The sequence below is a fragment of the Chiloscyllium plagiosum genome, chromosome 13 (assembly GCF_004010195.1).
Source record: "Chiloscyllium plagiosum isolate BGI_BamShark_2017 chromosome 13, ASM401019v2, whole genome shotgun sequence".
Taxonomy (NCBI): Eukaryota; Metazoa; Chordata; class Chondrichthyes; order Orectolobiformes; family Hemiscylliidae; genus Chiloscyllium; species Chiloscyllium plagiosum.
This window is the reverse complement of record NC_057722.1, coordinates 57,005,701-57,029,889: the sequence shown is the minus strand read 5'-3', so window position 1 is coordinate 57,029,889 and position 24,189 is coordinate 57,005,701. Positions and strand designations below refer to the sequence as shown.

Sequence of the window (24,189 nt, the reverse complement as noted above, 5' to 3'; positions counted from 1 at the left end):
GTGGTGGGGGCATGGAATGCGCTGCCTGTGGGAGTGGAAGAGTCAGAATCATTGGCGAAATTTAAGTGGCAATTGGATAGGTACATGGATGGGTGCTTAAGCTAGGACAAATGTTCGGCACAACATCGTGGGCCAAAGGGCCTGTTCTGTGCTGTATTGTTCTATGTTCTATGTTCTACCTCAAAAAGAATCTGACAAATGTGGATCTGAATGTGTTGTTTATGGATCAGCAAGGGCCTGTTCTGTGCTGTATTGTTCTATGTTCTATGTTCTACCTCAAAAAGAATCTGACAAATGTGGATCTGAATGTGTTGTTTAATGGATCAGCCTTTATTAAAATGTTGAAATACATTACAAGACAGCTCTGATGAAGAGTCATCTCGACTCAAAATGTTAAATTGCCTTCTCTCTACATGGATACTGTCTGACCCACTGTGATCTCCAGCATTATTTGTTTTCAAGACAGGGTGTATGTTAACCTGCTCAATCTGGGTGTGTTACTGTGATTGGAAACCCAGATCTACTCCACCACTCAAAGTCACATGCTCATATTTGTAATCTAGAAAATTACAGTAAGTACAAAAGAAAAGTATATGGTACCTTAGACAATGAGTCAATAGACAATTAGACAACATTAGAAAATTTATTGAATGATATTTCAGAATGATTATTTTCTTTTGGGACAATGACACAGTTTGCTCATCTCAAATGACCATATTGCATTCAGTTTAAATATATAAAGAAAAAATGGAAATTGATTTGTTCAGTTAGAAATTTATACAATGCAAATAGATCAGAAAAGGTTGGCATATTGGAGTTTATAATGTGAATGCAACAAAAGTAGTTTGGCCAGTAGCGCAAGTGAATAGAAAGGGGTTTGTTCAAATAAAATTCTTGGTTTTTGTGTAAAGAAAACTGTTTTAAATGATGTGAGATTGAAATACTTCATCAGTATCAAAGTAGAAAATGAAATGAAAGATCAGTCAACAGCTGGAATGCAGATGTGAAGGCAGGATGGTCATGGAAATTCAGATATTAACCTTTGACCCAAGCAGGACATTAATCCATAGAAAACATTCTGTGTACTTAACACTTCTTTAACACAAATCAGTTGTATTGTTGTGGAATATTACTTCACTTGCAATCTTCTCTTTTAAACAATAATATTAGATTAATCTAATCAGCTGACCTTATGGGCATGAACTTAACCCTGATCTACCCGCAATGGATATCTTGTTGACAGGCAGATAGAATTGCTATTTTAACTAATAATAATAATGATAATAATATCAAATGGTGGTCTAAGCACATCAGTGAATGTGAAAACACCAAAGCATTTGCTTCAATATCCAGCCAGCAGTGCAGAGTGCATGATCCAAGGTGGCCTCCTCCAAGCGTCATAGTTACCAGGCTTCAGCTATTTCAATTCACTCCACATGATACCAAGAAACAGCGAAAGGCATGGGAAACCACAATGGCTATGAGTCCTGACATCATTCTGGCAATAGTATTGAACACTTATGTTCCAGAACTAGTCACTCCTAGCCAAACTGAGTACAATTAAAATACTGTCATGTACCAGACATTGTGGGAAATCAGTAGGTGAGCCAGTCACTGTAGAATTCCTTGTCTCTGACCTGCTGTTGTCACCACTATATTAATGGGTAGTTCAGTTCATTTTTTAGTCAGTTATAAACCCGCCCCCAAGGGTGCTGTTTGGATTCTCTCTTATTAGAGATGGTCATTGTCTGACACTTGTACGTTGCAAATGTTCCTTTGGTACCTATCTGCTCAAGACTGAATCTTGTCCAGGTCTCAATGTATTTGAACACAGACTACTTCAGTATCTGGGAGTCACAAAAAATGGTGCTGTATGTTTCTACCCAGAAAAAGCAGGACAATTCCAAACTGACCAATTACTGCCCCAGTCTATCCACAATCATCAGCAAAATTATAGAATAGGTCATTAACAGAACTGTCAAGCAGCAGTTGTACAAAATAACCTGTTCACTGACACTCAGTTTTGATTCTTCCTCTCAGCTCCTGAACTCATTACAGCTTTGTTCAAAATATGGATAAAAGAACTGTACTCAGGGAGGGAAATAAAGGTGACTAACCTTAACATCAAGGCAACACGTGGCTGAGTGTGGCATCAAGGAACCTGAGCAAAGCTGGAGTCATTGGGAATTGGTGGTGGGAGGGGAAGCTTCATGGTTGGCATCATACCTGGCACATAGGAAGTTGGTCATGGTTGGATCTCAATGATCTCTGCCACAAGTCACAAGTAAACATTATGTGAAGGTACCAGTTTTAGACTGGGGTGGACAAGGTCAGAAGTCGCATAACACTAGTTATAGTCCAAGGGGTTTATTTGAAGTCATAAGCTTTTGGAGTATTGCTCCTTCATCAATGCATCTCCTACAACACACAAGTCAGGAGTTTGATGGAATATTCCTCATGTGCCTGAATGAGTGCAGCTCCAACAATACCTGAGTAGCTGAACACCATCAGAATAAAAAGCTACCATGGATCACCCTCAACATTTATTTCCCCACCATCAATATGCAGTGACAATAATGTATACCATCTACAAGATGCACTGCAATAACTCATGGATGTGTGAATGAATAAAAGAAACTAAAACCAATTAGAAATTAAAACATGTAATTAAAGATGTTCAGTGCATAAGTAAAATAATAAATAAATACATAAAACTTCGATAAGGATAGCACCGCAGGCGATATTTAGTTCTCTTATTGGTTTGGCATCAAATCAAATAGTCAGAAGTTGATTACCTAAAGTGAATATGTATGGCTTTGGAGCATAATAACACAACTCAAAGGACATGTACATTTTATTTTACCAACTTTGCTGTCCATATTCTGTACTGAATTGTAAAATCTTCTAAAAAGATCAAACACAAAAGTTACAGTTATAATCTAAAGGATTATTTATTATATTTTGGGCCTTGTGCAATACATTATGATCCCAGGCAAACCCATTGACAGTACATGATTGCATCTTGAAAATTTCAATTTAAGAATTTTTCAACTGGATTTGGATGTGTAGACATTGCAAAACAACTGGCTGGGGATGTTACCTAGCCACTTTGATCCAAGAGACATTCATAATACTTAGACTAGGAAGTGTAAGACAATCCACCTGCTTTCGGAAAAGCTTCTAAATTCTTTTGTGTAATGTCCCCTTGGAGACCAAGTTGAACCGAGTTTAATTGGTTTTCTGATAATCATTAGGTACAAGAAATGCCAATATAGTTAGCTTGGGGCTGAAAGGGTAAACAGAAAACTAATCCTAACGGTGTTCAGTACCAGCACTTTGTTTTTGCTCGACAGTTCAGAAAGCACCAAACATTTGTGTAAGAAGAAGCAAGAAAGGCTCAATCCAAATGGATCAGATTTCTTTCGACAATTCAGAACACATCATTGTGTTGAAGCAAGTCACTGAGAATACACCAGAGACTAATGTGTCTGTGATTGGGGTAATTGTAATTCAGAATCCTATGGAGACATGGGTTTAAATTTCACCGTGACACAAATGTAAATAATTTATGACTGAGATAAGTAGGAATTTCTTCACTCAGCAGGTGATGAATTCTCTATCCCAGAGGATTGTGGAGGCTCAGTGATTGAGTATATTCATGCCAGAGATCAATAAATTTACATATATTAAAGCAACATGTGATATGCGATAGTGTCACAGAGGCAAAAGTGCAGCCATAGTGGAGTTGAATGATGGTACAGGGCTCTGGAGCCAGTGGGTCTTAAAACTAGGCCTCTTGGCTCAGATGTAGGGGCACTATGCCTGCACTACATAAGCAAGCTCTCAAAATGTGTATGTAGATCTAGAAGTAAGGGCAGAAAGAGCATGGGATTGTGGATTAGACTAAACCCTTTATAACCCTATGTAACCATACAATAACCAATCCTTAAATTTGTAAAAGCAAGCATACAAAATTAATTGATTATTTTAAAGCATTTACTTTCCATTCGCATCAAGCATGTATTCTCAGGTCAAGCTCCAATCCTAGTACAGGCACAAAATGAATTAGGTTCTCTTGCTGGCTTGGTATCAAATCAAATGGTCAGAAGTTGATTACTTAAAGTGAATATACACGGTTCTGGGGCAAAATAACACAATCCCAGAGCTTTATACAGTGTGCATTTTATTTTACCAACTTCGCTTTGTCCCCAGTGTGTACTGAAATGTAAACATTGGTCAAAATAGACAGGTTGGGGAATCCAAGATGGCGGCGATCTAAGAAGACCTCATTGCAGAGCTCCACACTGCAACACAAACGGGATGAACCTTTAACCCGCCCAACCCAGAAAATCACAACATCTTGGGACTCCAGAAAGATTGTGGAGTCCCAAGAAACTTCGAAAAATTAACTTACCTGCATTTTCAGCCATCCAGAGATGCCGAAAAAGGGAGGAGGAGCATCCAAGGCCGGGTCTGCAGCTCAGCTTGCAGATTCCTCGGAGTCGATTACTTTCCAGGCCCTGGTGAACAAGCTCGCGAAATCTTGTGAGATGCTGGGGAAACAGATTGAAGAGAAGTTGGCTCCAATCTCTCTCACGCTGCTGATGCATGAGCACCAGCTGGGAGACCTGGAGAAGAGGATGGATGAGGTGAAGCACAGGGTCATAGTGATAGAAGCTGATGCCAGTTCATCTAAGAATAGGATCCAAGCCCTGGAAACGCAGGTCTGTAATTTGCGTGACCAAGTGGATGATCTTGAGAACAAGGCCAGGAGTAAAAAACGTTCGGATCATTGGTCTGCCTGAGGGTAAGGAAGGTGAGTGGCCTGCGGGATTTGTTGAGGATTGGCTTCTGAAATTCCTTGACTTGGAGGCTGGCATGAGAGGATTGAAGATAGAGAGGACTCACCGGGTCGCAGTGCAGAGATCGGGTGTGGGTCAACATCCTTGTCCTCTCCTGGTGTGGTTCCATCACTACCGGGATAAGGAGAGAGTCATGGAGGCTTCAGGGTCCAGGGGAAGGATTTGGAGGCCTTAATTTATGAGGGTTCCAAGATCATGTTCTTTCAGTACTTCTCAGCGGCAGTGATTCAGAAATGAAAATTTTACGACGGTGTCAGGAGAAGACTGAAGGAGCTTGAGATCCAGTACTACCCGAGGTATCCAGCAGTGCTTCTGTTCACCTTAGATGGATCCATACATCTCTTTGACACGTTGGAGATGGCAAGAGACTTTGTTGACAAATTAACCTAATTTGAATGTTTCTTTGTGTATAAATAGTGTTTTGTGGGTATATCTTAATTGTTTTGTAAAAGAAACGGAGGAAGTCCAGTTGGAGCTTTATTTTGCTTTTGTTTTCCTCTATTGATAATAAGTTGGTTTAAATTATGTTTAGTGGCAGTTGAGATGTACATTTTCAATTTTTAGGTTAGGATATACCAAAGAATGCGTGGGGTATTTATTCCCCTGTTTTTAAAAAAAAATGTTTTTTTATTCATATTGGTATTCTATGGGGTGTTTATTCTTTTCAGCTTGTGTTTGCGGTGCGGCTCTAGCTGGGAGAAGTGAAGGTGGTTGGGATGGTTAGATGCCTACTTATGGGCAGTTTGGGATGGGTAGTTGCCCCCTCTGGGCAGGGAGTCAGTTCCCCTACTCAGCTCTGTTGGCGCTTTATATGTTGGTTTGTTCTTTGGTTTTTGTTGTTTTTAATTTTCAATACATTTGTAGGTTTGTTAAATGTAGTGGTTTTAGTTTATGTAGTTGCTATATTTGTTGGATCGTGTGACACTAAGGCTCAGCAGATTGTGGTTCAGGTTCCTCCTCTCTGGAATTTAAATGTTATTGCAGAAGATTATGGCTAATGACTTGATTAAATGGTGTACTGGAATATCAAGGGAAGTCACTCACCAATTAAGAGGAAGAAGGTACTCTGAGTCTTAGAAAGGAGAGGGTGGATATTGCTTTGTTACAGGAGACACATTTGGATGACAAGGAGCATTTAAAATTATAGCAGAATGGCTTTGACCGAGTTTATTTTTCATCATTTAATACAGAAGTAGGAGAGTGGCTATATTGGCTCGGAAGAACCTCCCATTTAAGTTGTTAGGGTGTTCAAGACACATCCGGGAGGTTTGTAATTCTTAAAGCCTTGATAAATGAGGAAGAACATGGTGTTTTAAATGTTTATTGCCCTCCAGCTCATCCCCTTAAGTTTTAGTAGACGCTTTTTCTAAACTGATAAGTCTCGAGTACCGGTAGAACATCATTATAGTGGGAAATTTTAACTGTCTCATGGACCCCACAGTATGCAGTTTGCTCAAAGGTCCCTCAATACCCTCTGTGCAAACTAAACAGTTAGTGGGTTTGTGGGGGAAGTTAGGGTCGATGGACGTTGGGAGGCATCTCCACCCTACAGGTAGGGAATTTACGTTTTTCTCCAATCCGCACAGATGTCACAGTAGGATTGATTTTTTTTCTGACCCGTGCGGTAACCCTGGATTTGGTGTCATCTTGTACAATTGGTAATATTACCATCTACGATCATGCTTCAGCATTCCTTATAGCTAAGATTAAGGACGTTACAGTGGGTTCGAGATACTGGCGAATGCATCCCTTTATCCTCAAGGATGATAAGTTTGTGGAGTATTTCTCCAGGGAATTTCGGGCATTCCTAAACAACAACTTCGGCTCGGTTAGTAGCTCATCTGTCCTCTGGGAAACTGTCAAAGCCTATGCTGTGGAGTTAGTTATCTCATATTACTCCAGTAGGAAGCAACAGAAGGGTGAGCAGCAATGACTCCTTGAAGCATGGTTGAAGGCAACCAAGAAGGCTTACTTTGACAGACCCTCGTTGGTCAAACTACAGAGGATTAGGGCACTGCAGTGTGCACTGAATTCCATGCTCATGCAGATGGCAAAGAAGGAGCTGGCTTTTGCAAAGCAAAGGTTATATGAGCATGGTGACAAGCCAAGCAAATACTTAGTGAATCTCGCCAGAAAAAGGAGTGCCCCAAAAGCCATTACGGCGATTAGGGAAGAGTCTGGGAACCTGACATGATTCTAAAAAGATTAATGCGGCGTTCCAGAGACTTGTCTGTAAGTTATACCAATCCAAGGATTGTAAGGAGATGCAGACCAAAATGGAATCTTTTTTTTGAGGATCTGAAGCTCCCGGGTGTGACTCCCGAACAACAGTCCTTTCTCAATGCCCCATTATCAGAGCAAGAAGTGCAGGAAGCTGTGAGGCAGCTTCAGAGTGGAAATGCGCCTGGTTTTGATGGACCGCCCAGTGAATTCTATAAGGAATTGATAAGTATACTGTCAGGCCCGATGCTCAATATGTTTAATGATTCATACAGTCACAATTGTCTCCCGCCATCTCTGAGAGAGGCCAATATTTCACTTATCCTTAAAAAAGGAAGGACCCAGAAGACTGTGGTTCATACAGGCCCATCTCACTCTTAAATGTGCCCGTTAAAATCCTCTCTAAGACTCTCGTGTTAAGGCTTGAGACTGTGTTACCTTCTATTATTAAAGAGGATCAGACGGGCTTCATAAAGAGTCACAGATCCTCCAATAATGTTAGGAGGCTGGTTAATGTAATTCAAGCATGCCAACAACAACCAATGCAGGGATTGGTGAATTCTCTAGATGCACAGAAGGCATTTGACTGAGTTGAGTAGTCATACCTTTTCTATACTCTGGAGCGGTTTGGTTTGGGCAAAGTCTTTATAAGATGGGTAAAGGTTCTCTACGGTGTCCCTCTCGCGGTGGTCATCACCAATGGGGTATGATCAAGCAATTTTAATATTTTTAGGGGCAGTCAGCAGAGCTGTCCCCTATCACCATTACTTTTTATGTTGGTGATTAAACCATTGGCAGAGGCCATTCATGGGGATCCCAATGTATCAGCTCCAGAAGTGGGGTCAAACTTACATAAGATTTCGTTGTATGCAAACGATGTCCTAATTTTTTTGACAAATCCAGCAGCTTCAGTGCCTCGTCTGATACAATGCATTCACATATTTGGCGCTTTTACAGGGTACAAGATTAATTTTGCAAAATCAGAGGCTAAGCATAAGGGTAGTCTTACGAGGGAGCTAGCTCTTGAGGGCGACTATAGATTCCCATTTAGGAGGTCATAGAGGGGTTTTGTGTATTTGGACAAATTCATTACTCCAGTTCTAGGTCGGCTGTTCAAAGCCAATTTTATCCAATTATTTGAAAAAAATTAGACAAGATCTTCAAAGATGGGAGGCACTTCCAGTCTCGTGGTTGGGTCGAATACCACTTATTAAGATGAATATTCTTCCCTGTTTGCTATACGTTATACAGATGCTCCCCCTGATTTTCAATAAGCAAACACTCAGGAGACTGAACGGCTGGTTCAGCTCCTTTATTTGGCATCACACGCGGCCCCTCATTAAACTAGCCAAACTGCAACTGCCTTACAAATTGGGGGGAATGAACCTTCCAGACACTAAAAATTACCAATTAAGCTCACTTTTGTCCTACGTGAGTGATTGGGTTTGTAGAGATCCTTTTCAATATGGCTAGATGTCAAAGTTTCCCAAGCAAGATGCTCCCTTACCAGTTTGCTATTTTTTGACAAAATGAGGACAGTTAGGGAATATTGCCATAACCCAATAGTTATCAATATTGTTAAAGCATGGAGGGCAATTTGGCAGAGGGAAGGCAATATTGGCAAAACATCTTTGTTTACACTGTTAGTGGGCATGCCGGGTTTTCAACCAGTTATGATAGATTCAGGATTTAAACGTTGGGCAGCTAGGGGTATGATTTGCAAGGGCAATTTATTTGAGGGAGATGTAATGATGTCCTTCGATCAGTTAGTACAGAAGTAAGAGTTATCTAATACAGACCTCTTTTGTTTTTTTTTCAAGTTAGGGATTTTATTCAAACAAAACCACACTTTTAACTGATCTCTACAAATCCAACATAGAGAGGGGGGTGCTAAGGGCTAAGAGTACACTCTGTCAGTACTTTATATCATCAATTGGGGAGGGTGCCCCCTCAGATGAGTTTGATCGACTCTGCATGATGATATGGGAGAGAGGGCTGGGTGTTGAAGTTTCCTCAGAGGCATGGGAGGATATTTGGGAGAATGCAAGGAAGATATCAATTTGCAATAGGATCCATGCTTTATAGTTGAAGATTTTCCACAGGATGCACTTGGCTCCGGACTTTAAACCAGGGATATCTTCAGCATGTCCCAAGTGTAAGGTCTGCACGGGCACTCTTACCCATTATCTCTAGTCCTGCAATAGGCTTCAAACATATTGGAGTGCTGTGGCAGGTGCAGTGGAAAGGCTTTTGGTTGTAAGGGTGGAGAAGGACCCCACCTCTCTCCTTTTGGGCCTGCCCACTGAATTTCTTACAGACGTGCATAAGAAAAAATTTTTCAATGTTCTCACGTTCTACACAAGAAAAAATATCTTCATAGGTTGGATATCTGAACCACCGCCACCCCGGGGCTGTCAGGTTGGTGGTTGATCATTATTAAGCATATTCCCTTGGATTTTCTCACAAATACAGTATACCACAAAACTGAGAATTTTTATAAGACATGGCAACCCTTTTTGGAATACCTTGACACAGATTTATCTGCCACGTTAACAAGGGCTTTTATATAGCCGTAACGATTGTGTTTTACGAGTTCAATATCCGGGGAGCAGGAACTGTGAACGTATGAGCATTTTGTTTGGCTGGGCTGAGTTATTACTATTTATTAGTTTGTTGTTGGTTATTTATATGTTTAGTTAAATAGCCATTTTGGTTTTTTTTATTATATACTTTTCTATATGTTTATATATTTGTACATGAGAGTAGGTTGGGGTTTTTATTTTACTTGGGTTTTTTCTCTTGTACTGTTTTGAATTGTGTTGTTTTGTACTTGTTGTAATATTAAAAAATCTATTTTTCCAATAAAAATATATTAAAAAAAAACAGGTTATCAAAATATTCTAAAAGAGCAAACATACTTAAATTTGCAGTTATAATCAAAATGATTCTTTTTACTGCAGATTACACTTAACACCTGTGTGACCTGGTTCCACTTAGAAGAGGACTATACCCTAAGGTCACTTCATATTATTAGTGGCAGTTGATTTGTGAAGTGTTCCCAAATGTTAAAGAATTAACCCCATAAAAAAAGATACATGATGTCGCTGAGGGGAGGAAGACACCTCATCAATTATATTTCACTCCAGCACACAGTCTTTCTCAAGTGGACAGAATAGTATTAGTCTTAATGCAAAACCATTTCTGTCCATCAGTTCTTTCTTTAAAGGTAAAAAGGATTCATTCCCAAGGCTTGCCCAACTCTCTATATTGCATAGATTTTCTGCAACAGGGTCATTTCAGTGGATGATTAGAAGGCCACATGTCAGCAAATCTCTGAAAGCATTCACACTATTTTGTTATTACAGTCATATTCTCAAGCCTATAAAATTCCTTGACATATAAATCAGATCTTCATAATGCAATTTCAAAGCTGTCCGAACCTCAAAAATATTATCAAGTTATCCTGACTCCTAAAATCATGTCATCCTCTCTACGCTATAGAGTCCAATATTCAAATATATTATTTTTCTACCATATGACGGAGATATATTAAAAAAAAGGAATTTCATAAAACATAATGTGTTTTTTTTTGCCCTGGGTGACAGAAAGCATCAAACAAATTTGACTTGATAAGCCAAGTGCGGATACATATATGTGCGTGCAAAACACTTGATTCAACTCTGATTCTCTGACAATCAACCTCCATATCCAAACACTAACATATTGAATTTAACCCTGCTTCAGGGAAGCCATTCCTTTGTGAGTGCTCCAACCAATATGTTGCTAACTGGTAATTATGAACAGCTGTTTCTAAAGTGCTTGCTGGATGGAGTGAACACAGAACAGCTCATGGGGTCAAGAGCAGAAGTAGTGAAATATTGTAGAAATTCTCAGGAATTGTGCTATTCATCAAAGTGTTGGCGGTCTCTCAGTCCTGCACTCAACAAACTCTTCAAAAACATAAAAGCTGTAAGGTAGATTTTGGAAAGTGGGATGCAGTACAATGTTAACATTGGCTTTTAGGAAACAGACGAAGTCTGTAGTAACATGGTCCTTACCATAACCTCCAGGCACTGCAAAGCAGTTCACACAGTATTTTGCAGGAACTGTCACTCTGCAATATAGGAAACACCTCAGCAATTTGACACAGTAAGCTCCCCACAAATAGGCATATAATCACAAGTAGATAGTCTGTGCCTCTGACTTTCCCTTTCCTTTTTCAAAATTATATCATAGGAACTTTAACATCCATTTGAAAGTACAAACAAAGCCTCAGTTAATGTCTCATCAGAAATATTGCACTTTTAACACAATTCTCCTTCAGTGTTGCACCAGGAGTCAGCCTCAATTTTTGGATTCAAAACCTGGAGTGGGACTCAAACCCAAAACCTTCTCACTGAAGGGCAAGAAGGGGTAACAATTAGCAGGATAAAGTTGCAGGGCTTTTAACGGATTTCAACAACCTCAGCGATGAGTTTTGAGCTAGCAGTCCATAACATCTAGAACTCCCAATTAAAATGATCTGTTATATAAAATTTACTGATTAATTTCCTAGTAGTTTGTTTGCAATCAGACACTGAGCAGGTAAAGCTATGGATGGCAAACTCTGTATTTGACTAATCTTACATTTCACTTCACTTTATAGATATAGACAGCAACAGGTTGCCTGACCTTTTAATGGATAATTATACTAGAACCACAAAGACATTAGCTTCACCAAGCAATGGCTCTTTCTACACGAAACACACAATGCTTGACCAATAAGATCTGTTCACAAAAAGAAATCATAAATTAATCCATATATTAGCTCCTATACAAAATTTTAAAATGATAAAATATGATAATAGGTACACCAGATTTAATATTGGTGGAATTGTGGTCATTAATAGGTGCATTTAAGACAAAATATTTGAGACTTCTGTACAAGACACTCGCCTAGTGATGACGGGTTAAAACTAGCTAAAGCCGCACTTCCTTTTAAGGCAGAACCAAGGAAGGTAGATTTGGATCCACTCCCAAATAGGAATCAAGTCTTCAAAATACGGATAATGGTTTCCACACAGATCAATAAGTTCTGGTAAAATATAATCTCTGCTCAACAGAATTAATGTACACATTCATTCACTGATATAGATAACCCAATGTCTAATTGATCTAGTTGTTAAACATTGACTTGTTTTATTGAATAATATAACAATCACATCGTAACAAACATCCAATAAATATAACTTCTGAAGTAGGGTCACCCAACCTGAAATATTAACTCTGCTTTCTCTCCACAGATGCTGCCAGACCTGCTGAATTTCTCCAGCAATTCTGTGTTTGATACCTAAAGATAGAGATGTCAAGCTGGCAAAGTGACAAAACAGGACTACTTCCATGCCAATCAACATAAGCAAGTGATAGGCAGATGTAAGTGACTCCACAACAAACAGATCAGATCTAAGCTCTGCAGTCCTGCCATATCCAGTCAAGAATAGTGGTGGACGATTAAATAACTGGAGGAAGTGACTCCACAAATACTTCCTTCCTCAATAATGGAGAAACCCAGCACATCAATTCAAGAGAGAAGTCTGAAACATTCACAACAGTTTTCAGGCAGATATGCTGAATGGATTATCAATCTCAGCTTCCTCCAGCATCACAGATTCTAGCCTTCAGACAATTCAATACATCCCATGTGATGTCCAGAATCAACTAGAGGCAGTAGATACTGAAAAAACTCTGGGCTCTGACAACATTCCAGCAATAGTACTGAAGACCTGTGTTCCAGAACTTTCCGACCAAACCAAGCTGCAGCAGTATTTATACCACTCACAAATGACAGTTTACCATAATCCTCGAGACAGTAGGACATAGAGGATACTGACGAGAGCAGCCATAGAATGTAGATATTATTCTGATGCACGTCACAGGCAACAATGGACAAATACAACATGGTTTTTCAGTGGGAGTCACTGGTTAGCTGCAGCGAACTGCAAGCTTCTTTCATTGCTTGCACTCCCTCTTTCTTTAAAATAATCCTTAACACTACCTCATGTAGCCAATGTTTGATCATATGTCTTGACATGTCCTTGTTTCAAGTGTTGTTTGATCATTCTTTTGTGAAGTCACTTGAGATCTTTTACTGCAGGAAAAGGAGCTATAAGTATGTAAATTGTTGTTTGTGCATCATTCATTCAGAATAGCATGTCAGTATTTGATGGGGATGCTGAATTCATGGAAGCTGTGTCAGTAAGTCTCTGTAAACTTGCAGTTGTGGTTGAGTAATATACCTAAAATTGTGTATTTAACATAATATTATATTTGCCCTAACCATACTCTACAACTGCCCTCAGTATTTAATGTAATGCTTGCGTACAAATATTTTCCCCTTAACTGGATCCAAATGTCCGTCTTGTTTCAAGTTCAGAGGAATTCCTGACATTTTCAGCGGGACACAGGTTAAGTATGGGCTGTTGATTGGAATGCCTTGCTGAGTAACAATTCTTTAAAATTTATGTGTTGTCCAATTCAAGTAGTCAATTGAAAAGGCATGGATTAGAACCCAATCAACCGAGTCATAGAGAGGACATAAAGCTCTGGACAGAAAAAAAAAACTTTTCTGAATTTGTGAAGGATCAGACTCAACCATGCACACAGATTTCTGGGATCCTGCTACCATTAACCAAGGCAGCTATTTGAAATCTGCACAAGAGGGAAGAGAAGTTTGAAGCGGAAAATATGAACCTTAATTTGAGTACATAAATTCATCATTTTAACAAGGTCTGGACCATATGCTTAGGTTAAAATCGAGGGATGATAGATATAGGACAGATGTCAGAGGTAGTTTCTTTACTCAGAGAGTAGTGAGGGTATGGAATGCTTTGCCTGCAACGGTAGTACATTCGCCAACTTTAAGTGCATTTAAGTCGTCATTGGACAAACATATAGACGTACATGGAATAGTGTAGGTTAGATGGGCTTCAGATTGGTATGATTGGTCGGGGCAACAGCAAGGGCCAAAGGGCGTGTACTGCGCTGTAATGTTCTATGTTCTATGTTAGCTCTTTTGAAAAAGTTCATCATTGTGTTTAAGGCAAGTACTACTGTCTCCTCCTCCATTGGCTCAGTTCTTTGTTCTTCCTCTATTAACACTGCCTGTTTCTACTTGCTCTACCAGCTCTAAGTGATTTGACACGATTGCTGACTATTGGGAATTTTCAGATTAAGAAGTGAAGAGCTATATGAGGGTGAAAAAGTGAGGGGTACAGAATGACAAGTGACATTAAAAAGAGGGAGAAAGGTCAAGTGGGAGGAAAGAGGAAGAATGCCACTTTAAAATGTAGAATCCCTACACAGTGAGGAAAGAGGCCATTCAGCCCATCGGGTCCGCGTCAACCCTCCAAAGAGTATCCCACCCAGACCCCAGTATGTCTACAACTTTCATATTTACCATGGCTTAACCACAATCTGCACAGCTTTGGACTGTGGGAGGAAACCAGAGCATAGCCACACAGGTATGGGTAGAACAAGCAAACTCAACACAGACACGACACAGTCACCCAAGGCTGGAATTGAACCCAGGTCCTAGCACTGAGACAACACTGCTAACCACTGAACCACCGTACCAACTTGAACAGCAGGGAAGGAAAAATGCTAAAACATCAAGAGAAATTGCAAGAAGAGGAGAAGAAAACTTAGACTAATAGAAGCTTGTTTGCAAGGGTGACAGATTTGCTATCTAACTGTACGCAATATATAGGCCAGCTGGCTGCCTATTATATATCCTGTCAGTATTTTTTTATTTCTTTGGAAGAAGATGGCCCACCAGGAAGCAAAGATGATTATCTGCTTCTAAATTTTCGATTGAGCATGAGACTTCAGAGTCTTGTCATTTAAAATCCTGCAGAACCAGAGGAAGAGAGCAAACACACAGGAAGTAGTTTGAAGAATTCATTATACATAGTAGTTTTATATAATATCCACAGCACAGAATATAGTTTTCACACCAACAGGTCCATGCCAATTTCTATGCACCACAAGAGGTTTCAAGACTTTGTCAATTGCCAGTCTCAAAACGTATGGTGCTGGAAAAGCATAGCTGGTCAGGCAGATCTGAGGAACAGGTGAGTTGACGTTCCAAGCATGAGCTCTTCATCAGGAATAACCAGTCAAGAAATGGTAGAACTTACAGGGATGCTCTGAACAGCAGTAATAGAACAGTCATGACTGGAGCCTTCACTCTTGATCATCTTACATGGGATATGGGCAATGCAAGAATTTGCCACCCATCGCTAACCTTTTCAAAACTTGTTTGTGGTATGTTGACATCACCGTTAGATGAGCATTTATTGCCCAACCCTAAGAGAAGATGGTGGTGGTGAGCTGCTTTCTTGAACTGCTACAATCATTAGAGTACATGGGCACCCACAGTGCTGTTAGGAATCAACATTTGACCCAACAACACTGAAGGAAAGACTATATAGTTCCAAGTCAGAATGGCTACTGGCTTGGAGACAAACTTGTAGGTGATGCACTTGCCCTTCCAAATGGTAAGGTTTACAGATTTAGAAAGTGCTGCCTAAAGAGCCTTGGTCAGTTACTGAAGTGCATCTTGTAGGTGGTACACAGTGCTGGCGGAGATGGATTATCCACTTAGCAGGTCTAATGGATGCAAATATTTCAGCCTTGAATTAAAGTACTAGGCTTTCCCATTATGGAGAATAGGGATTTATATATTGAGCCTTACATCTTCTCAATATTCGACAGGACAGCAGAGCTTAGATCTGATCACCAGTTTTGAAAGAGAGTCATACTGGACTCAAATCATGAACTCTGTCTCTTTCATCACATACGGTACCACTCCTGCTGAGTTTCTGTTTTATGGCCCACTATCACTAGTTTCCATACACACAGACAAAGAAGGACACCACTTTGACTCGGACAACACACACATCCCTGTATAGGTGAAACAAAGACACACAAGAATTCTGAGAGACATGGTATTCTAACCAGAACTCCATCAGAAAAACACATCAATTTATATCTTATCTACTTTTCCTTGAAAAAAAAAGAACCAGAAATGACATCACCCTTAAGAAACCAAGACCTATAAACTGGGGGGGGGGGGGGGGGGGGGGCGCGCATACCACCAGCATTTCACCAGAGACTCTCACTGATGATGTTACCTAGTCATGGTGATGAAATGTCTGAAAACAAACCTTCCAGCTCAGCAAACTAACTTACATACTTATCATCAACCTGAGCTACAAGTCTTCTCAAAAAAATTCTGCTTTAATCTTAGATCGGATCTATAGGGCTGCCCTTGATCTGTGTGGCTTGCCAATCCTTTTGAGAAGCTAATGAAGAGTCAACCCACACTGCTGTAAGCTTGGAGTCACATGTAGGATAGACCAGATAAAGATGGCTGATTCTCTTCCTTAAAGGACATAAGTAAATTAGATTTTTTTAAAAACAACAATTGATGGCAGGCTTATGGGGTCACTAATACTGAGACTAGCTTTATATTCCAGATTTATTAATTGAATTTAAATTCCACCAGCTGCTGCAAGCATTGTAACTAATCACTTTCACATCAGCCATGCTTCAGTTGGTGACACACTTGCAGCTGAGTAACAAAGTTTCAGATTCAATCCCAATTACAGGGCTTGAAAATTAAATCAATGCTGACATCCCTGTTGAGGGAGTAATCCACCATCAAAGGTTCTGTTTCTCGGATGAGGTTTTAAATGGAAGTTCTTTCTCTGTACTCTTGCGTATGTAAAAAATATTGTGCATCACTTCTATGAAGAAAAATAGAGCACTTATCCTTCATGACCTGTTCAATAGTTATTGTTTTATCAACAACAGAAAAAGAAAAATGGAGTCATTATTTAAGTAAGGATATGAATTCGTTGGAAGAAGCTCAGGGAAGGTTCACTGAATTAATAACTAGAATGATGAGGTGTCATGAATAAAGGATGGACAGGCTGGCTTTGTCTCCACTGGAATACAGAAGAGTGGAAGATGATTTGTTTGAAACATAGAAGATCCTGAGAGGTCATGACAAGGTGCAGGCAAAAGAATCGACAAGCAAGGGTCATGAGATTTTTTTCTTCTGAGAATCATGAGTCTTTGGAACTCACTTCCTCAAATGAAGCATAGTCTTTGAATATTATTCCACTCAGAGATAGATTCTTGATAAACAAAGGGATGAAAGGTTATCAGGAATAGGCAGGAATGTGGAGTAATCAGATTAGCCATGATCTTATGGAATGGTGGTGGTTCAAGGGTTCAAATGGTCTACTCTCACTCCTCAATGATGTTTGTACAACATTTTAATATTGTAGTGCAAATTGGCTGTCTGCATACTGACTGCTATACATTGCAATAATGTTGACAGTGAAAATGCAGTGGTGTTTTTGCTGCAAAGTGCTTTGAGATATCCAGTGGTTTGAAAACACTAAGTAAGACAAGTTATTCTCTCTGTCAAACATTCACAGCTTGCCTGTTTCACTGAAGATGACTTTCCTGTTGTAACTTCATCTCATGGCACTGACAAGTTGTTAACAAGCTGGGAAACATGTTCTACTTCTTGGAAACGCAGAACTCAGTGTTAAAGGATTTCATAATTAGCTTCTCAATAAGTTAATCATTAATCACTTGACAGATCTGGGGAAGCTCCAACTCGCCTTCAATATCATTTTGGGGAAAGCAAGAAGGTGACATGATCACATCTGGATCCCAGCTCTTCATCTGTTTCCAGGATTTTCCCAGCTCTTTCGCATGAGCCACCAATCTGAGAAAAATCTGCCCTGTGCGGCTGAGGGAAAATGTTTTACCCATGGATTAACATCTCTTGACACACACATTTTTGAAGGGATCTGTAAATCTCAATAACTTTTAAAACTACTACTGACACATTTAATACCAGCTATCTTTCTATGCCCACCGTTATGACATTAAAAATTAATCAGAGGTAAAACATCTCGAGAAAGTTAAGTTCATGACTGTCATTATATAAGTGCGCATATACTAAAAGGTAATTCAAACAGGGAATAGTAACATCAACATTCAACCATTTGTGATATACCAGAGACATAGCAGGAGACTTTCCACCACTCTTCAAAGTTATGACAATAGTACAGTATAGTTCAGTAGACAATATTCTACTGAACTCTCAACACCAACATAAGTGCATATACACAGAACTTGATTTGCAGTACATTCACAAGCATCCACTCCACCCACCATCAATGCTCAGTAGCAGCAGTGTGTACTATCTAGAAAATGCACTGTAGGAATTCACCAATAGAAACTCAGTCCTTACATATGTTTAATGTTGAGATTATTGGATTTCTGATTATCAATGTGCATAGTGTGGATAAAAATCCTTGACTATTCAATCAACCATGATTGAGCCTGCTCTGCCATTAAATACAATGGACTGAATGGCCTACTCCAGTGCTGTTGTCCTCTGTCCTAATGCATCACATGCCTGACAAGTGCCTTGTAGGTGGGTGACAGGCTTTGGGGAGACAGGAAGTGGGTTACTTGCTGCAGGATTCCTAGCTGCTGACCTAGCCATAGTATTTCTAGTCCGGTTCAATTTCTGACATGAATATTACTCTCTACTTATCAGCCTAAGTCTGAGTATTGTCAATGTTTTGATATATAATGGAGTTCAGTTCAAAGCTCTCAGTCCAGCCTTTGTTGGTATGTTTAGATGACCGTTAATATTCTTGGAACAGTTATCCTTCCATTGTGAAAGCTGATGTAGAAGATCAGGGGGATCATGCTGACCTACATATGACCAGGATGTCTGCTGCCTTTCACAATGGTGGAGCTGAAGGAGTTCCAAGGAAAATCCAAGACAATCTTATGCACCATTCATCAGAGATGTTTAAAGTTTTTTAAATTTATTCATTTTATGGGGTGTGAGCATCACTGGGTGGGCCAGTATTTATTACCCATCCCTAGTTGCCTTTGAGAAGGTGGTGGTGATCTGCCTTCTTGAACTGCTGCAGTCCACCTGCCATGGGTTTACCCACAATGCCATTAGGAAGGGAATTCCAGGGTGTTGACCCAGAGACAGTGAAGAAACAGCAATATATTTCCAAGTCAGGATGGTGAGTGGCTTTGAGGGGAGCTTGAAGGTGGTGGTGTTCCCATATATCTGCTGTCCTTGCCCTTCTAAATAGAAGTGGTTGTGGTTTTTGTAGGTGCTGACTGAGGATCTTTACAGCCCTCTGAGATAAAAGAACTCCATAAATTCATAACCTTCTAAAAGAAAAAAATCCTCTCACTTCAACACGAAATTGCATTATTCTTATTTTCAAATTGTACTCCTGGTTCTGGATTACCGTACCTACATCTACCCTGTCTATCCCTTGAAGTATTATGTAGAGTTCAATAAGATCATCTCACATTCTTCCAAAGTCTAAGGAATACAGGCTCAGTTTACCTAACCTCTCTTCATAGGACAGTCTTGTCATCCCAGGGACAAGTCTGGTGAAACTGCGGTGCACCTCCTCTATGGCAACAAACTCTTTCCCAAGTAAGGAAACCAAAAGTGCGCATGTACTCTAAGTCGGCTCCTATACAACTGAAGTAAGGCTTCACTACTCGTGTAGCTTAAAAATGTGTTGCTGGAAAAGCGCAGCAGGTCAGGCAGTATCAAAGGAACAGGAGAATCGACGTTTCGGGTATAAGCCCTTCTTCCTGAAGAAGAGCTTATGCCCGAAACGTCGATTCTCCTGTTCCTTTGATGCTGCCTGACCTGCTGCGCTTTTCCAGCAACATATTTTTAAACTCTGATCTCCAGCATCTGCAGTCCTCACTTTCTCCTAGTTTTTCACTACTCCTGTACTCAACTCATTTCTTTGGCCTTCCTTAGTTGCACCTGCATGTTAGACTTCAGTGACTAATGGAGAAGGACACCTCGATCCCTTTGGGCATCTACATTCTCAATAATTACTTTCCATACAAGAAATACATGGTACATGTGTTCATTCTAGCAAAGTGGATAATCTCACATTTTGCCACATGAAATGCCATCAGACTGGGATTCTGGATTACTGTCCCAAAGACTCCAAACAGTGGAGATTGCTCCCCACCTCTTGATTCCCACTGGCTTCAGTTTTGCACAGGTTCATTCTTGCTGCATGTAATTCAAATACTTTGATTTCAACAGCAGTCACTCTCACCTCAACTCAAGATCAGCTCTTATATGGTCCATATTTGGAACAAGGTCTAGGTCAGGAGCTGAGTGGCCCTACAATTCTCTTGCAGGTAACACACCATCCAGACTAGGAAAGTTAACAGAAAAGTTCTGCTGAACAGGGCTCTTCTCTAAACATTGTTAGCTTTGGACAGAATTCATCTGAACTTCACCCTGAACTAGAAATCTTAAGAACAGGAAATGACTTTTTCCATGGAGCACCTTGCCTGTTCTTCACATGTAATTTTTCTACCTTCTTTCCAATTCCTTTTATTCTCTTTTATTTGCCAGATATTGTCTTTTGAACCTATATGTACTCCTAAGTTCTCCTCATTACTGATTGGCTTTGTCTACTATGCTTTTGTTTGAGTAAAGTTTAAAAGTATTTCCCCAGTTTTGAACCATTTTACAGTGTGAACAGCTTGCCTGGTTTAACATCAACCATTGAAGCCAATCAAGTGTTGACATGTAAAACAAATGTGATGTCTTTACGTTCTCTAACTGCAAAGCAATTGTATGATTCGGAGTCTTTTCATGAATCTTTCTTGCACCAAATAAGATTTAAATGTATTTAGTAAGTGAGTCAATATTGCAAGAACTTACCATATTGGCAACGAGGGCCCTGGAATCCCTCTGGACACTGGCAGGCTTGAAAGATTCCTTCAGCACACTTGCCTCCATTGAAGCAAGTTCCAATAGCACATGTAGCTAGGAAAACACAACACCATACTCTTAAAAATATCTGTGCATTTTCAGGAATTCAATTCTATTCCTCATTCTAAAAACTAATTAATTTGCTTTCACTTCACTTTTTTCTTGGGATATGGGCATGAAGTTAATGGCAGTTGTTGCCTATCCCCAGTATCCCTTGAACTAAGAGGGTTTTTAGGCCATTTCAGAGGGCAATTACGAGTCAACTACATTACTGTGGGTCTGGAGTCATATGAAAGTCAGCAAATTTCCCTTCTGAAGAGGGACTGATGAACAAGATGGGTTTTATAACAACTGAAATGAGTTGTTGAACCCACTGTCTGCCTACTTTTTTGAATGAACCATGAAGCATAAAGCAGTCATTGTCTCCTGTATTGCCCACACACTGGATGGGGATTAATGGCAATGGATAGTCTAATTTGGTCACTTGTGCCTAACCTTCTCCCAGAAGAGTAGACAGTGACACAACTAGAACTTGGTGTGCCATATTCCATCTTAGAGAAATACATGTGGTTAATGCATAACCAGAAAAAAAAATTAGTGCATCAAAAAGGTTATTACCATCTGTTGGTGGGGCCTACTCTACATTTATATTGACAAGTGCTGCATTTTGTAAAATTGTATTTCACATCAAGAGTGCTCCCCATTCTTTTGAGGTTTAGAGGATGTATTGACACCATAAGACCATAAGACATAGGAGCGGAAGTAAGGCCATTCGGCCCATCAAGTCCACTCTGCCATTCAATCATGGCTGATGGGCATTTCAACTCCACTTACCCGCATTCTCCCCGTAGCCCTCAATTCCTTGTGACATCAAGAATTTATCAATTTCTGCCTTGAAGACATTTAGCGTCCCAGCCTCCACTGCACTCTGTGACAATGAATTCCACAGGCCCACCACTCTCTGGCTGAAGAAATGTCTCCGCATTTCTATTCTGAATTTACCCACTCTAATTCTAAGGCTGTGGCCACGGGTCCTAGTCTCCTCGCCTAATGGAAACAATTTCCTAGCATCCACCCTCCTAGCGTCCACCCTCTCCAAGCCATCTTGTAAGTTTGTATTAGATCTCCCCTTAATCTTCTAAACTCCAATGAATACAATCCCAGGATCCTCAGCCGTTCCTCATATGTTAGACCTACCATTCCAGGGATCATCCGTGTGAATCTCCGCTGGACACGTTCCAATGCCAGTATGTCCTTCCTGAGGTGTGGGGACCAAATCTGGACACAGTACTCCAAATGGGGCCTAACCAGAGCTTTTTATATGCAGAAGGTAGGGTTGGAAAGGGGATAAGGAGTAAACAATAGGTGGGGAAATGGACAAAAGAGGCAGTTGTTCTGACAATGGAGTAGATAATAATCTGGCTAGGAGGGTGAATAACTGTTAATGGAGACTGGTAGTGGCTAACAATAGGTACTGTGCAATGGCAAACCATGTGATAACAAGGCCTGGCGTGTGGGATAGGGGGTTAGGACATGGGAGAGGTCATGCCCTAAAATTATTGAACTTGATATTGAGTCCGGAGGGCGTCAGGGTCCCCAAGTGCAAAATGAGGTGCTGTTCTTCCAGCTTGCACTGAGCTTCACTGGAACACAGAAGCAAGCCTGAGACAGAGATGTTGGCCAGGGAACAGGGTGGTGTGTTAAAGTGGCAGGCATCTAGATGTTCAAGGTCTTTCTTTTGTGGGCAGAACAAATGTTCTGCAAAGTAGTCACCAGTCTATGCGTCGTTTCCCCGATGTAGAGAAGCTACATTGTGAGCAGTGAATGCACTAAATGAGATTGTAACATTCTTGATGAAGGGCTTATGCCTGAAACATTGACTCTCCTGCTCCTCAGATGCTGCCTGACCTGCTGTGTTTTTCCAGCACCACATTTTTTGACTCTAGATTGTGATAAGTGCAAGTAAAATGCTGCTTCACCTGAAAGGTCTGTTTGGGCCCTTGGATGCAGAGGAGGGAGGAGGTAAATGGGCAGGTATTACACCTTCAGCAGCTGTAGTGAAGGAAGGCTGGACCAGGGTGTCCTAGAGAGAACAGTCCCTGTGGAAGGCGGACAAAGGAGAGGAGTGGAAAGTGTACCTGGTGGTGGCATCTCGCTGGAGAGAGTGGAAATGGCAGCTAACAGTCTTCTGGAAGTGGATGCTGGTAGATTGATAGGTAAGAACAAGGGAGACCTATTGCTGTTGCAGGAGGGAAGAGAGGCGCGAGGGCGAAAGTGGGAGAGATAAATCAGAATGGGTTTAGGGCCCTGTCGACACCAGTGTTGGGGAATCCTTGGCTGAGGAAGAAGGTGGACATTTCTAGAAGTTGGCCTCATCGGAACATTTGCAAACGAGAAGGAGGAACTGGGAGAATGGAATGGATTCTTTGCAGGAAACAAGATGCAAGAATGTATAGTCCAGATGGCTGTGGGAATTGGTGGGTTTATGGTGGATATTAATGACCAGTCTATCCTCAGAAATGGAAACAGAGATGTTGAAGAAGGGAAGTGAGGGGTCAGAGATAGACCAGGTGAAAGCGAGGATGGGCGGAAATTGGAAGCAAAATCCATTTTAACTTTGCCAATTCCGGACGAGAGAGGGAAGCAGTACTGATCATATCATCCATATATTGGAGAAAGAGTTGTGTGTGGGGGCTGGGATAGGACTGGGACAAGGAATGTACCACTTACCCCACAAAGAGTCAGGCATAACGGGGCTCATGTGGTTACCCATGACAACCCCATGACCTGAAGAAAATTAGATGAGTTAAAAAAGATGTTGAGGGATCGGCCAAGCAGTGGAGGGTGGTGGTGGGTGGGGATGGTTCAGGCCTTTGCTCTCAGAAGAAACGGTGAGCCCTGAGACCATCCTGGTGGGGGTTGAACGTGTAGAGATATTGCACGCACTTGGTAAAGAGGAGGCGGCTGGAGCCTGCAAATTAGAAATCCTGAAACTGGCGTAAAGCGTTAGAGGAATCATGGATGCACGTGGGCAGGGGTTGGACTGGGGAGAAAAGACTGAGTCAAGGTAGGAAGAGAGAAGTTGAGTGGGGCAGATGCAGGCTGAAATAATGGGTCTGCTCAAGCAGTCCTGTTTGTGGAGTTTCAGAAGCGAGCTGTCGGGGGTTGGGGGTCAACAGCTTGGAGACAGTTGCAGGGAATGAGGTCAGTGACCATAGTTGATACAATGGCCTGATGTGCCATGGTGGGGTT

General features: G+C 40.8%; 1 protein-coding gene across 1 annotated transcript in view; it reads right to left on the bottom strand.

The window, feature by feature from the left end:
• The window catches only part of LOC122556083 (multiple epidermal growth factor-like domains protein 6), a 297,520-nt gene that overhangs the window by 249,734 nt on the left and 23,597 nt on the right, over positions 1 to 24,189 (bottom strand). The window contains exon 4 of the mRNA XM_043702517.1: positions 20,887 to 20,991. Coding sequence (XP_043558452.1) covers positions 20,887 to 20,991 — 105 coding nt within the window. The remainder of the gene's footprint in view (positions 1 to 20,886; positions 20,992 to 24,189) is intronic.